Source organism: Anolis sagrei, chromosome 11 (assembly GCF_037176765.1).
Source record: "Anolis sagrei isolate rAnoSag1 chromosome 11, rAnoSag1.mat, whole genome shotgun sequence".
NCBI classification, from domain to species: Eukaryota; Metazoa; Chordata; class Lepidosauria; order Squamata; family Dactyloidae; genus Anolis; species Anolis sagrei.
This window is the reverse complement of record NC_090031.1, coordinates 24,586,211-24,599,951: the sequence shown is the minus strand read 5'-3', so window position 1 is coordinate 24,599,951 and position 13,741 is coordinate 24,586,211. Positions and strand designations below refer to the sequence as shown.

Sequence of the window (13,741 nt, the reverse complement as noted above, 5' to 3'; positions counted from 1 at the left end):
ATACTGGGATGTCTGCAGTGGAGGGAAAAAGATCATATTGAAAAGACAGCCGACCTCTTTATAATATCCAAGCCATTTTTGCAGGGGTTCGTTGCAGAGAAGCGGGGCAAAAGTGGGGGAGACACAAAGACAGGCGTTGCCAGGTCATCTGCTGTGATGGTTCTCTGAAGCAAAAGGACAGTTGAGGGGACCTCTCTTCTCATCCCGCCTCCTGTCTTCTCTCCCTCCTTCCGCTCCGCAGGCCGTTGCTCCGACTTGCAGGCCCAGTTCTCCGAAGCCGTCTCCTCGGCCGCTGCCCAGAAGGAACTGGTTGCGAAGCTGGAGCAAGACCTGAGCACCATCCAGGCTTTGTCTCCAACACAGCAGCGTCCGGACGCAGAGGTGAGCCGAGAGGGTGATGCGGCAGCGGAAGAGGCCAATGCAATCCTATGCTGCACCCTAGGAAAGTCATTAATATATAGTCCATCTGAAAGGGATCTAGGAGTGTTAATCGGGCCGGGCTTCAGCACAGCTGGTCAATCACCAGTAGCAATAGATCTTTCCCAACGAAAAGGTTGGCAGTTTGAGCCCAGGTTGGTGTGAGCATCCGATCTTCAGCCTAGCTCACTGTCCACCTAAGCAGTTCGAAAACAGCTGTGAGTAGAGAAATTGGGGAGGTATTCTATGGCACCATAAAAAGCCGCCAATCAAAGAACAGGAAGGAAAGTCTGTGATCAAAAAGGCTTGTCGTCATAGAGGATGGAGTGACAGCACCCCCCTGTGGCTGGAGTTGAGCATAACCTCCAGGACGCCAAAAATGCCGAGATACATACCTCTTGTCAGATTCCTGTATGTCTAACGGCATTGAATGGTTGCCGTGTATGTGTTCTGTGATCCGCCCTGAGTCCTCTTCGGGGTGAGAAGGGAAAAATATCAATATTATAAACAAATTCAATAAATAAATAAATAAAATCATGGATCTCAAGCTGAACGTGAGCCAAGAGTGTGGTGTGGCAGCGAACAAAGCCAATGCAATCCTATGCTGCATCCATAGAAGGATAGTGTCCAGATCAAGGGAAGGTCCTACTTCATGGTCAAAGGGCTGGAAATTATTAATCCCTTAAGGAGCCAGGGACATTTCGCTTGTAGAAGAGACAGCTGAGGGAAGGGGAGAGATGGAGACTGTGGCGAAGGAGAGAGACTATTTCCTTATGAAAAACCTCTTTGCTGCCTTATACTGATTCAGTTTCTTCTTTTATATTGGCTGGGACTTTCTGTGTGCTGTTAAATCTTTGTTCTTTATGTCACAGGCAATGAAACACTCTTGTATATAACGAAGTAACACAGTTTATTTATAACTTCTGGCTCCAACGCTTGTGGTTACATTTGTGTTTTGTTGCAATCTTGAGACTTACAGTCAGTATCATTTACTTGGTTTTCTTTTCTGAATAAACTTTCAATGTTTCACATTCACAAACATGTTACTTGCTTTACACACTCTTGGCTGAATTATATTCTGACTCAGGCAACACTAGCCTTCTTTATGTTCCTTAAAACTCGAGCTCTATTTAACTAACTGCTTCTCTATATCAGAAGTCTTTAACACATCTTCATAACTAGCAGGCTCTCAAAAACCAAGTCTCTTCACACACAGATTCCTGTCATTTTCAAACTCTCTCACTCTAACTGCCTCTTTTAGAACCTTGGCTCCACCCCTTTGGAATGTTCAGCTCTCTTTCTCCAACTGTCATTTTGGGCCTAACCACCTTTTCAAATCCTGGGCCTACGCTAATCTGCATATGACCAATCGGCTTCACATATGCAAATGAATCCTATCTCTGCTGTTGCTACCCTGTCTGTACCATTTCTTCCCTATCTGCCATATGTAAACATAGAGCTATACACCAAAACTAGAGTAGCAATTTCACTACAGAGACCTTGTGGGTATATTGGAAGGAGAAAAGGGAAAGCATTCGCCTCCTTGCTTGCCACATCCTTTGCCTGCCCACTTTTCCCCATTGCTCCGTTTGCAAAATGCACACCGATCCGCATCCTCTTCCGCCTGCTTCCTTCCCAAAGGGCGCCGCCATCCAGAACCTGGAGAACATTCCGCAGCCCATCAAAGAAGCGACTGCGCTTTTCTATGGTAAGCCTCTCGGGTCCCCTAGGAAGTATTGGGGGGGGGTATGTTTATGTGTATGTGCTGCTTCCCTCTCTTCATGGCCATTCATTTAAAGAGGAAAGGCAGCCTTTTTGGCTTTGCTTTCCTTCCTTTCAATGAACATGAAACTGATTTTGGGAGGTTTTTGAGGTTTACAAAAGGCAAACGAAAAAGTATTTGAGTTTCAATTCTTAAGTGTTTGGTGCATGCACTGGATATCACGTCGTAAGTACGAATTTAACAAATTTGATCTGACTTATAAGGACTAACAAAACTTGCATAGCCCTAGTGTATATGTCTTTGTGTGTGTGTGTGTGTGTGTGTGAAGTAGTGAAGTAGTATACACACACATACACACACACACATATATACATATATAATAAGAGCAGGTGCATCAGGGAGAATACGCTCCTCCAAGGCCGAGTGAGCTTCTGTCAGGAGGGCTTGAATGGTGTCCTCCTTCCAGGCAGAAGGGGGTTGCTCTGGATGACCTTCTTTTGGGGTCTCTTCTCACCCTGTGGTTCTGCAGGCTCCCCTTTGGTGCCGAGCGGCCCGCTCCCGGAGGGCCAGGTGGACTCCCTCCTCTCCATCATCTCCAGCCAACGAGAGCGCTTTCGAGCCCGGAACCACGAACTGGAAGCGGTGAGTCGCCCCGAATATTGCGGTGATCCCCGATCGAGCTTAATCACTGCCAGTTGTCACCCAAGTCTAGGGGTCTCAGATACAGAAGCCAGTAAAACAGTGTCCCTGTTTGGGGGTCAAACAAGCCATTAAGTCACAATATAACTCAGGCATGGGCCAACTTCGGCCCTCCCAGGTATTTTGGACTACAACTTCCATCCAGTAGGCTGTTGGGAATTGTGGGGGGTAAAACTGACTTTTGGCTTCCCGGTAGGAGAACCGCTTGATGCAGCACACCATGCAAGCCTTGCAGAGCGAGCTGGACAGCCTGCGAGCTGACAACATCAAGCTCTATGAGAAAATCAAATTCCTGCAAAGCTATCCCGGGCGGGTGAGTCCGGGCCAAGGGAGGGAAGGAGGGAAGAAAAGAAGGCTGGAAGGAAAGGAGGAAGGAAGAAAGGAAGGTGTGGTAGAAGGAAGGAAAGGGAGGGGGAAAGTAGAAAGAGGAAGGAAGGGACAGAGGAAGGTAAGGTGGAAGAAGAAGAGAAGAGAGGGAGGCAGGAAGATACAGGAAGTTACAGTGGAAGGAAGGGATGGGAAGGGAAGAAAGGAAGTAATAGAGGAAGGTATGCTAGTGGAAAAAGGAGGGAGGGAAGGAAAGAAGGAACAGGAAGGTATGGTAGAAGGAAGGAAGGAAAGGCAGGGAAAAGTAGGAAGAGGAAGGAAGGAACAGAGGAAGGTAAGGTGGAAGAAGAAGGGAAGAGAGGGAGGCAGGAAGGTACAGGAAGGTACAGTGGAAGGAAGGGAAGGGAAGAAAGGAAATAATAGAGGAAGGTATGGTGGTGGAAGAAGGAGGGAGGGAGACAGAAAGAAGAAACAGAGGGAGGTACAGTATAAGGAAGGAAAGGGGGAGGGAAGGAAGAAAAGAAGGCTGGAAGGAAAGGAGAAAGGAAGAAAGGAACAGAGAAAGCTATGGTGGAAGAAGGAGGGAGGGAAAGAAGAAAGAACAGGAAGGTATGGTAGAAGGGAGGGAGGGGAAAGGTAGGAAGAGGAAGGTATAGTGGAAGAAGGAAGGGAGGGAGGGAGGCAGGAAGGAAGGAACAGGAAGGTATAGTAGAAAGAAGGAAACGGAGAGGAAAATAGGAAGAAGGAACAGAGGAAGGCATGGTGGAAGAAGGATGGAAGGAGACAGAGAAGGAAGGAACAGAGGGAGGTACAGTAGAAGGAGGAAAGGGAGGAAGGAAGTAAAGAAGGCTAGAAGGAAAGGGAGAAGGAAGAAAGGAACAAAGAAAGTTATGGTGGAAGAAGGAGGGGGTAAGGAAGGAAGAAAAAACCTGAAGGTATGGTAGAAGGAAGGGTAGGGGAAAATAGGAAAAGGAAGGACGGAACAGAGGAAGGCACGGTCGAAGAAGGAGGAAGGGAGGCAGGAAGGTACAGTAGAAAGAGAGAGAGGAAAAGTAGGAAGCGGGGAAGAAGGAAGGAGGAACAGAGGAAGGAATGGTGGAAGAAGGAGGGAAGGAGACAGAGAAGAAAGGAACAGAGGGAGATACAATAGAAGGAAGGAAAGGGGGAGGGAAGGAAGTAAAGAAGGTTAGAAGGAAAGGGAGAAGGAAGAAAGGAACAGAGAAAGTTATGGTGGAAGAAGGAGGGAGGGAAGGAAGGAAGGAAGAAAAAAACAGGAAGGTATGGTAGAAGAAAGGGAAGGGAAAAGTAGGAAGAGGAAGGATGAAACAGAGGAATGCACGGTCGAAGAAGGAGGAAGGGAGGCAGGAAGGAACAGGAAGGTACAGTAGAAAGAAGGAAAGGGAGAGGAAAAGTAGGAAGAGGGGAAGAAGGAAGGAGGAAGGAATGGTGGAAGAAGGAGGGAAGGAGACAGAAGAAAGGAACAGAGGGAGGTACAATAGAAGGAAGGAAAGGGGGAGGGAAGGAAGTAAAGAAGGTTAGAAGGAAAGGGAGAAGGAAGAAAGGAACAGAGAAAAGTACAGTGGAAGAAGGAGTGAGAGAGAGAGGGAGGGAAGGAAGAAAGGAATAGGGAGGTATGGTAGAAGGAAGGAAAGGGAAGGGAAAAGTAGGAAGAGGAAGAAAGGAGCAGAGGAAGGTATGGTGGAAGAACAAGGGAGGGAGACAGAGAAAGACGGAACAGAGGGAGGTACCGTAGAAGGAAGGAAAGGGGGAGGGAAGGAAGAAAAGAAGGCTGGAAGGAAAGGGGGAAGAAAGGAACAGAGAAAGGTATGGTGGAAGAAGGAGAGGGAAAGAAGAAAGAATAGGAAGGGAGGGAGGGAAAAAGTAGGAAGAGGAAGGAAGAAACAGAGGAAGGTACGGTGGAAGAAGCAGGGAGGGAGGGAGGGAGGGAGGGAGGGAAGGAAGGAAGGAAGGAAGGAAGGAAGAACAGGAAGGTATGGTAGAAGGTAGGAAAGGGAGGGGAAAAGTAGGAAGAGGAAGGAAAGAATAGAGGAAGGTATGGTGGAAGAAGGAGAGAGGCAGGAAGGAAGGAATGAAGGAAGGAACAAGATAGTACATGGAAGGAGGGAGGGAGGCAAGAAAAGTCAGAGGAAGGTACAGTGGAAAGGGGGAAGGAAGGAAGGAAGGAAGGAAGAAAGAAAGTTACAGTGGAAGGGGATAGGACAGGGAGGAAAAGAAGGGCAGTAAAGTGGAAGAGGGAGCCCACCTCGCTTGTGCAAAGCATTGCTGAGTTGAACACCCTCCATTTCCTCTTTGGGACTCTTCCAGGGCGGCGGAAGCGACGACACGGAGATGCGCTACTCTTCCCAGTACGAAGAGCGCCTGGACCCCTTCACCTCTTTCAGCCGGAAGGTAGGAGGAGAAGAAGGAGGAGGGATGGGAGGAAACACTCTCAGGGGTGGGGGTGGGGGGCTCCGTTGTACCTGCCCCATTGCGTTCTCTCTGTGTGTTTGTATACGGATTTCTCATTCTCATTTTAGGAGCGCCAGAGGAAATACCTGAGCTTGAGCCCATGGGACAAGGCCACCCTTGGCATGGTAAGTCGAAGCAGCCGAAAGGTAGGAGCTGGAAGGAGGAGACAAACGGGGGAAAGTTTCCCCTCCCGTCTCCCAACGTCTAGCCTTGCAGGAACTTTACACTGTGGTTTATATACAACTCACTAAATGGCCTTTCAGAGAGATAATAATAATAATAATAATAATAATAATAATAATAATGACAACTTTATTTATAATCCGCCATCATCTCCCCGAAGGGGAACTCGGAGCAGCTAACATGACGCCAAGCCCAAAATAATACAACGTAGTAAACACATAATAACAAAATACATGATAACAAAATATGCAATAACAAATAAAATCAACAATATAAAATCAGACACAGAGGGCGGGCCAAATGTATGAGGTAAAATGTTAAAAAGTTAATTTAAAATGGTATTTCTTTATCCATATGAGAGACCTTCTTTCAATCAGTCTCTCTCTCTCTCTCTCTGCTTCTGTCTTCTTCTCTGCACTTGCATAGCTTGAGCCTGAACAAAACTGCAACAGTATCCAAAAGTTCCAGGCTCAGCCATCACTTCGTACATTTCCCGACCAATCAGCTTCATGCATCTTATTTTACAGTTGACACACACACACACACTCATTGATTCCTTGAAGTCCTTCTTGGCGTTGGGTGGAATCTCCTTTCCCAGAATCCAAACCCATGGCTCATTTGAGTCTCAATTAGGAAATGACGTGTATAACCCAGGAACGAAAACCGTGTGTCTCTCTCTGCAGGGAAGGCTCATCCTCTCCAGCAAGACGGCCCGGACGGTGGCCTTCTTCTACACCCTCTTCCTCCACTGCCTCGTTTTCCTGGTGAGTATCCCATGCATATGCACACACAAGAAAGGATAGGGATCTATGGCAGTGGTTCTCAACCTGGGGGTTGTGACCCCAGGGGGGTCGCCTGGCCATTTTGGAAGGGTCGCGAGGCCGCCTCCGTTGGCCCCGCCCCAAGGCCAGGCAAGGGCTCCTTCCCGCGAGGCCTGGCTTCACGCAAAGCCCCCTCACTTGCCTCCCGCTTTCACCATCGTCAGGACCTCTGAGCGGGTCGCAAGGGGGGTGTCAGATGGGTCACCAAAGACCACCTAAAAACACAGTATTTTCTGTTTCTGGCTTCTGTGTGGTAAGTTTGGCTCAATTCTATCATTGGTGGGGTTCAGAATGCTCTTTGATTGCAAGTGAACTGTAAATCCCAGCAACTAAACGACTCCGGCCCTGTTTACCTCTCCGAACGTATTCTCCCCTATGAACCATCAAGATTATTAAGATCGTCTGGAGAGGCCCTGCTCTCGGTCCCACCGGCCTCGCAAGCGCATCTGGTGGGGACGAGGGACAGGGCCTTCTCGGTGGTGGCCCCTCGAATCTGGAACTCTCTCCCACTGGAGATCAGAACCGCCCCGTCTATCCTGACATTTAGGAAACAGGTGAAGACTTGGTTATGGAGACAGGCATTCGACGAGTGAGCCAACACCCTGAGATATGGATGGAGGATGATAGAATCATCAAATCATAGAATCAAAGAGTTGGAAGAGACCTCATGGGCCTTCCAGTCCAACCCCATTCTGCCAAGAAGCAGGAATATTGCATTCAAATCACCCCTGACAGGTGGCCATCCAGCCTCTGTTTAAAAGCTTCCAAAGAAGGATCCTCCACCACACTCCGGGGCAGAGAGTTCCACTGCTGAACGGCTCTCACAGTCAGGAAGTTCTTCCTCATGTTCTGATGGAATCTCCTCTCTTGTAGTTTGAAGCCATTGTTCCGCGTCCTAGTCTCCAAGGAAGCAGAAAACAAGCTTGCTCCCTCCTCCCTGTGGCTTCCTCTCACATATTTGTACATGGCTATCATATCCCCTCTCAGCCTTCTCTTCTTCAGGCTAAACATGCCCAGCTCCTTAAGCCGCTCCTCATAGGGCTTGATGAGCAACTATTTTAGTGTGACGACTGACCATTGTAGTTATTGATTGTAATTGCTGTTTTAATGTTTTACTGTAATATGTATTATGATGTTTTATTGATTGTATGTGATATTATGGTTGGAAACCGGTCTGAGTCCCTCAGGAGAGGTGAGAAGGTCGGTATACAAAACTTTTAAATAAACTATAGCTCCCAAATGTCAAGATCTATTTTCACCAAACTCCACCACTGTTCACGTTTGGCCATATTGAGCATTCATGCCAAGTTTGGTCCAGATCGATCATTGTTTGATTCCACAGTGCTCTCTGGATGTAGGTGAACTACAGCTCCCAAACTCAATGACCATCAAATCCTTCCAGTATTTTCTGTTAGTAATGGGAGTTCTGTCTGCCAAGTTTGGTTCAATTCCATCGTTTGTGGAGTTCAGAATGCTCTTTGATTGTAGGTGAACTATAAATCACATCAACTACAACTCCCAAATGACAAAATCTCCCCCCCCCCCCCCCGGCAACCCTACCAGTATTCAAATTTGGGCCTATCGGGCATTTGTGCCAAATTTGGTTCAATGAATGACAATACAACCTGCATATCAGATATTGACATTGCAATTCATAACAGGAGCAACATTACAAGGAAAATAATGTTATGGTTAAGGGTCACCACAACATGAGGAACTGTATTAAGGGTCACGGCATGAGGAAGGTTGAGAACCACTGATCTACGGGGATCGGAGGCCCCCAAAAGGTGGTCGATGCACCGCAAATGGACTCGCGGACCCACCTTTCCTTTCCTTTCCTTTCCCAGGTCCTCTACAAAACGGCTTGGAGCGAGAGCGTCGGCCGAGACTGTGCTGCCTTCTGCGCCAAGAAGTAAGTGCCAGAAAGGGTCTTTCCCACTCTCAGTATCAAAATACTGACATAAAATCAACGAGTTGGAAGAGACCCCTCTAACGGCCACCCAGCCCAACCGCCTTCGTTCTTCCAGGAAAAGCACAATCAAAACCAGATGGCCACCCAGCCTCTGTTCAAAAAGCAGTCAGTTCCACCTGGATACAGCCTGTACTTCCTTCCTGACAGATGACCATCCAGCCTCTGCTTAGTAGTAATAATATTAAGCATCGAATCCTTGTTGATGTCATGACCTTATTTCCCGGTTTTGTGTGAAGCCAGGAAATTAGGCTATGACATAGACCTGGCCTTTATATGTTCAAACAAGGGAGAGGGTTGCCATGGAAATGGAGCAATGAAGGGGAGGAGCCAGTGTGAGGGATAGGAGATGTGAGGGAAATAAACTGTCAGTTGGAATTTTGTTACGTACCCTAAAGTATGCTTAAGGAAAAATAAAGCCTTCCCGCTTTGTTTGTGACACATACACACTGGAATATAGGTGTGAATGTGTGAATGCATGGAGAAGAGCAGAAGAAACCGGCCTGGAAAATACAACATGGAGTTCACGCAAAGCATGATATGGGTTGGACTTGGCAGACAAAGCGAGGAAGCAGTAAGGCATAGCTGAACAACAATGGACAATGAGGCGTGCGACCAAGCTACAGATCCGCACAGTTGGTGCTTGTTTCACTTGTGGCCCATTAACCACTTCACCACATTCAGTGGAAGCCCCTTCCACACAGCTGAATAAAATCCCACATTATCTATGGCAGTGTGGACTCAGATAACCCAGCTCAAAACAGCTATTGTGGGATTTTCTGCCTTGATATTCTGGGTTATATGGCTGTGTGGAAGGGCCCTGAGCCATCTACTTAAGAAACGGCAATCTACTGTGTTCATCACATCCTGAGCTGCTGCAAGAAGATCGCGCAGATGGACTCCAAGCAGAGGCACAACACTCTTGCTCAGATGGTTCATTGGAACTTGTGCCACAAAGACCATCTGCCTGTGACAAAGAACTGGTGGGATCACAAGCCGGAAAAAGTTACAGAAAATGAACATGTCAAACAATTTAGATCAATGAGACACTTGAGAGACCAAATTTGGTTTTAACACTATTCATGTAACATTTATTGGTGTGGATGTTCTCGTTGCCGTAGTTCAGGAAGTGTCCATAATTTTGGGCTCTAAGAAAGTGAGTTAAAGTACTGTGAGCCCTATCATCCATGGTCCATCCTCCCTCAAACTGCCCCAGGATGTAGAGTGGGTTTTTGGGGGCCTGTGTGCCAAGTTTGGTCTTGTTCTGTCATTGTTGAGGGCCACAGTGGTCTGTGGGAACGGAAACATTCGAAAGTACTACAAATCCCATCATCCATTTACGTCCTCCCCCAAACCTCACCAGGACGTAAAGGGGGTCATGGGGGTTATGTGTGCCAAGTTTGATCCAGGTTTGTCATTCGTGGGGGTCGTAGCAGCCTGCGGAAGTGGCAGCCAATCAGAAAGTCACATACCCACAAACGTACATACAAACACTATATATATTGGATATGATGGCTACTGCTAGTATTGATGATTATTGCAGTCAATCAACATCAGGAGGGCAAATAACAATCTTATTCGTCGAGCCTCGAGACCCGCTCAGCCTTGAGACGGCATGGCGCTTCGTTCTAAACACCAGACTCGGACTGATCCGGCCTTTTTTGTCTCTTCCTTGCAGGTACGCCGACCACTTCCACCAGTTCCACAAGGACGACAATGACAACGGGAACCTGTGGCAGTAAAGGTCGCAGTCCCCATCATCCCTCAGCTATGAGGGCTGATGGGAGTGGTGGTCCCCGACCCGCAATTCAACCCCATTGCTGCCCTGCGAATCTCAGCTCTGCCCTCTTTCTAGGTGTTTTCCTCCTTCTCTTCGCTCGGAGTGTTCTGCCTCCGTCCGGAGGCGGATACAGATCTCAGAAAGGACACGGTGTCCCGACTCTCTCTGGAGCGGACTCCGGCAGATCCCTCCTTCTTCCCCATCCCAGACGACGGCCAATCTGATAGCCCAGGCCGTCCGCACCATGAGCAACAAGCCATAGCCGTAGAAACCTATCTTGCAAGGAGCTATAACCACAGATCCGTCAGTGGATTCTGGGAGATTCAGTGCATTGGCTTTATCTTAGGAACTGACTGAATATTAGGAATATTAGGAACTGACTGAGACTCTTTGGGTTGTTGTGTGGTTTCTGGGTTGTGTGGCTAATATGTTTCTCCAAAGGACATGACCAGACACCCCGGAGACCACACAACACCCCCCAAAAAACCCCATCATATGCAGCCTTGTTTCTTCCGACCCTCCCTTGATTTTTCTTCAGGGAACAGTTCTTGCTTTCTCCAACCTTGTCTTTCCATGACATCCCAGTTGGCAAACTGGGGGCTTCCCAAAAATGCTTCAAAAACCTGGTTTGTGAGCACGAAACCAAGTCGGCGCTCGCAAACTGGCAGCTGATCCTGGTTTGTTAAGGAAATGGAAGTGTGCGTGTGGACAACAATGCTTTAGGAAACCAGTTGACTTAAGCCAGTGGTTCTCAACCTATGGGTGCCCAGATGTTTTAGCCTACAACTCCCAGAAATCCCAGCCAGTTTACCAGCTGTTTCTGGGAGTTGAAGACCAAAACATCTGGGAACCCACTGGTTGAGAACAACTGCTCTAGAGCTTTGGAGAGCTTCTCTTCAACCAGTTCAAAGCTCCTTGCTTAAGTGGTGATGGCACGATCGTCAGCATAGATCAGGGGTTCTCAACCTGTGGGTGCCCAGGTGTTTTGGCCTACAAATCCCAGAAATCCCAGCCAGTTTACCAGCTGTTTCTGGGAGTTGAAGACCAAAACATTTGGGGACCCACCAATTGAGAACCACTGCACTAGAGCTCTAGAGAGCTTCTCTTCAACCAGTTCAAAGCTCCTTGTTTACGTGGTGATGGCACGATTGTCAGCATAGATCAGCGGTTCTCAATCTGTGGGTGCCCAGGTGTTTTGGCCTACAACTCCCAGATATCCCAGCCAGTTTACCAGCTGTTTCTGGGAGTTGAAGATCAAAACATCTGGGTACCCATAGGTTGAGAACCACTGGATTAAGCAAACAAAACGGGAGAGAAGAGGACATGTAAATATGTGGATCCTCCAAGCCATGGCTGACAGTCCTTCAACAGACCGTTGCGCAGAACAGCCTGCTTTAGGCCTCCGATGGGCTCCGATGCAACAACACAATGCTATTTGAGGTCGTTTCGCTTCTTGCAAATGTAGGGAAAGGCGGGTCGCCTTAAAATGGCAAGTAAGCCGTCTCCGTTGCAAAATTTCCTTCCTCTTTCTTATGGCATGAAGAATTGATTTCCCCAACGATGCGTTTTTGGAAGGATCGCAAGGCCGCTTCGGGTCTCGCCTTCCGTCTCTCCAGCGCATCCATTCTGTCATATTCAGCGAATCCTGCAGTTTGGTGACTTGTGATTTAAATCTTGTAATAATCGAGGGTAGGTGGAGTGCATGATTCTTTTTTCTGTCCTTGCTCCCGCGTCATTAAACTGCTTCAGCAATGCAAGCATGGTTTTTTTTTCCTTCCCACCGAAACGCAACACTTTCCCGATATAAATAACTATGGTTGAATCGGGACTTCTAAACTAGCGGTTATCAACCTGAGATAATTTTCGGGGGTTCGCGAAGCTGCCTTGGTTGGCCCTGCCCCTTCTAAAATGGCTGCAATGCGGGCAGCCTTTCCGCCCGGCCCAGGCACCTCTCCGAACTCGGAGGGGTGCGTGGGCCGGGCGGAGGCCTGCCCATAAGGCCTAGCCATGTGAGCAGCCTTTCCGCCCGGACCAGGCACCTCTCCGAACTTGGAGGGGTGCGTGGGCCGGGCGGAGGCCTGCCCGTAAGACCTAGCCATGCGGGCAGCCTTTCCGCCCAGACCAGGCGCCTCTCCGAACTTGGAGGGCTGCGTGGGCCAGGCAGAGGCCTGCCCGTAAGACCTAGCCATGCGGGCAGTCTTTCCGCCCGGACCAGGCACCTCTCCGAACTCGGAGGGGTGCGTGGGCCGGGCGGAGGCCTGCCCGTAAGACCTAGCCATGCGGGCAGCCTTTCCGCCCGGACCAGGCACCTCTCCGAACTTGGAGGGGTGCGTGGGCCGGGCGGAGGCCTGCCCGTAAGACCTAGCCATGCGGGCAGTCTTTCCGCCCGGACCAGGCACCTCTCCGAACTCGGAGGGGTGCGTGGGCCGGGCGGAGGCCTGCCCGTAAGACCTAGCCATGCGGGCAGTCTTTCCGCCCGGACCAGGCGCCTCTCCGAACTCGGAGGGGTGCGTGGGCCGGGCGGAGGCCTGCCCGTAAGACCTAGCCATGCGGGCAGTCTTTCCGCCCGGACCAGGCACCTCTCCGAACTTGGAGGGGTGCGTGGGCCGGGCGGAGGCCTGCCCGTAAGACCTAGCCATGCGGGCAGTCTTTCCGCCCGGACCAGGCACCTCTCTGAACTCGGAGGGGTGCGTGGACCGGGCGGAGGCCTGCCCGTAAGACCTAGCCATGCGGGCAGTCTTTCCGCCCGGACCAGGCGCCTCTCCGAACTTGGAGGGGTGCATGGGCCGGGCGGAGGCCTGCCCGTAAGACCTAGCCATGCGGGCAGTCTTTCCGCCCGGACCAGGTGCCTCTCTGAACTCGGAGGGGTGCGTGGGCCGGGCGGAGGCCTGCCCGTAAGACCTAGCCATGCGGGCAGTCTTTCTGCCCGGACCAGGCACCTCTCCGAACTCGGAGGGCTGCGTGGGCCGGGTGGAGGCCTGCCCGTAAGACCTAGCCATTCAGGTAGCCTTTCCGCCCAGACCAGGTGCCTCTCCGAACTTGGAGGGGTCCGTGGGCCAGGCGGAGGCCTGCCCGTAAGACCTAGCCATGCGGGGAGTCTTTCCGCCCAGACCAGGTGCCTCTCCGAACTTGGAGGGGTCCGTGGGCCGGGCGGAGGCCTGCCCGTAAGACCTAGCCATGCGGGGAGTCTTTCCGCCCGGACCAGGCGCCTCTCCGAACTTGGAGTGGTGTGTGGGCCGGGTGGAGGCCTGCCCGTAAGACCTAGCCATGCAGGCAGCCTTTCTGCCCGGACCAGGCGCCTCCCCGAACCCGGAGGGGTGCGTGGGCTGGGCGGAGGCCTGCCCGTAAGACCT

General features: G+C 50.2%; 1 protein-coding gene across 2 annotated transcripts in view; it reads left to right on the top strand.

The window, feature by feature from the left end:
• CUX1 (cut like homeobox 1) overlaps positions 1 to 12,145 on the top strand; it is a 307,807-nt gene extending 295,662 nt beyond the window's left edge. For both annotated transcript variants that reach the window (XM_060756991.2, XM_060756990.2), the window contains exons 15-23: positions 242 to 381; positions 2,059 to 2,125; positions 2,670 to 2,782; positions 3,036 to 3,152; positions 5,492 to 5,575; positions 5,704 to 5,760; positions 6,502 to 6,582; positions 8,487 to 8,551; positions 10,287 to 12,145. In XM_060756991.2, coding sequence (XP_060612974.2) covers positions 242 to 381; positions 2,059 to 2,125; positions 2,670 to 2,782; positions 3,036 to 3,152; positions 5,492 to 5,575; positions 5,704 to 5,760; positions 6,502 to 6,582; positions 8,487 to 8,551; positions 10,287 to 10,350 — 788 coding nt within the window. In that variant the 3' untranslated portion in view covers positions 10,351 to 12,145. The remainder of the gene's footprint in view (positions 1 to 241; positions 382 to 2,058; positions 2,126 to 2,669; positions 2,783 to 3,035; positions 3,153 to 5,491; positions 5,576 to 5,703; positions 5,761 to 6,501; positions 6,583 to 8,486; positions 8,552 to 10,286) is intronic.
• The last annotated feature ends 1,596 nt before the right edge of the window (positions 12,146 to 13,741 follow it).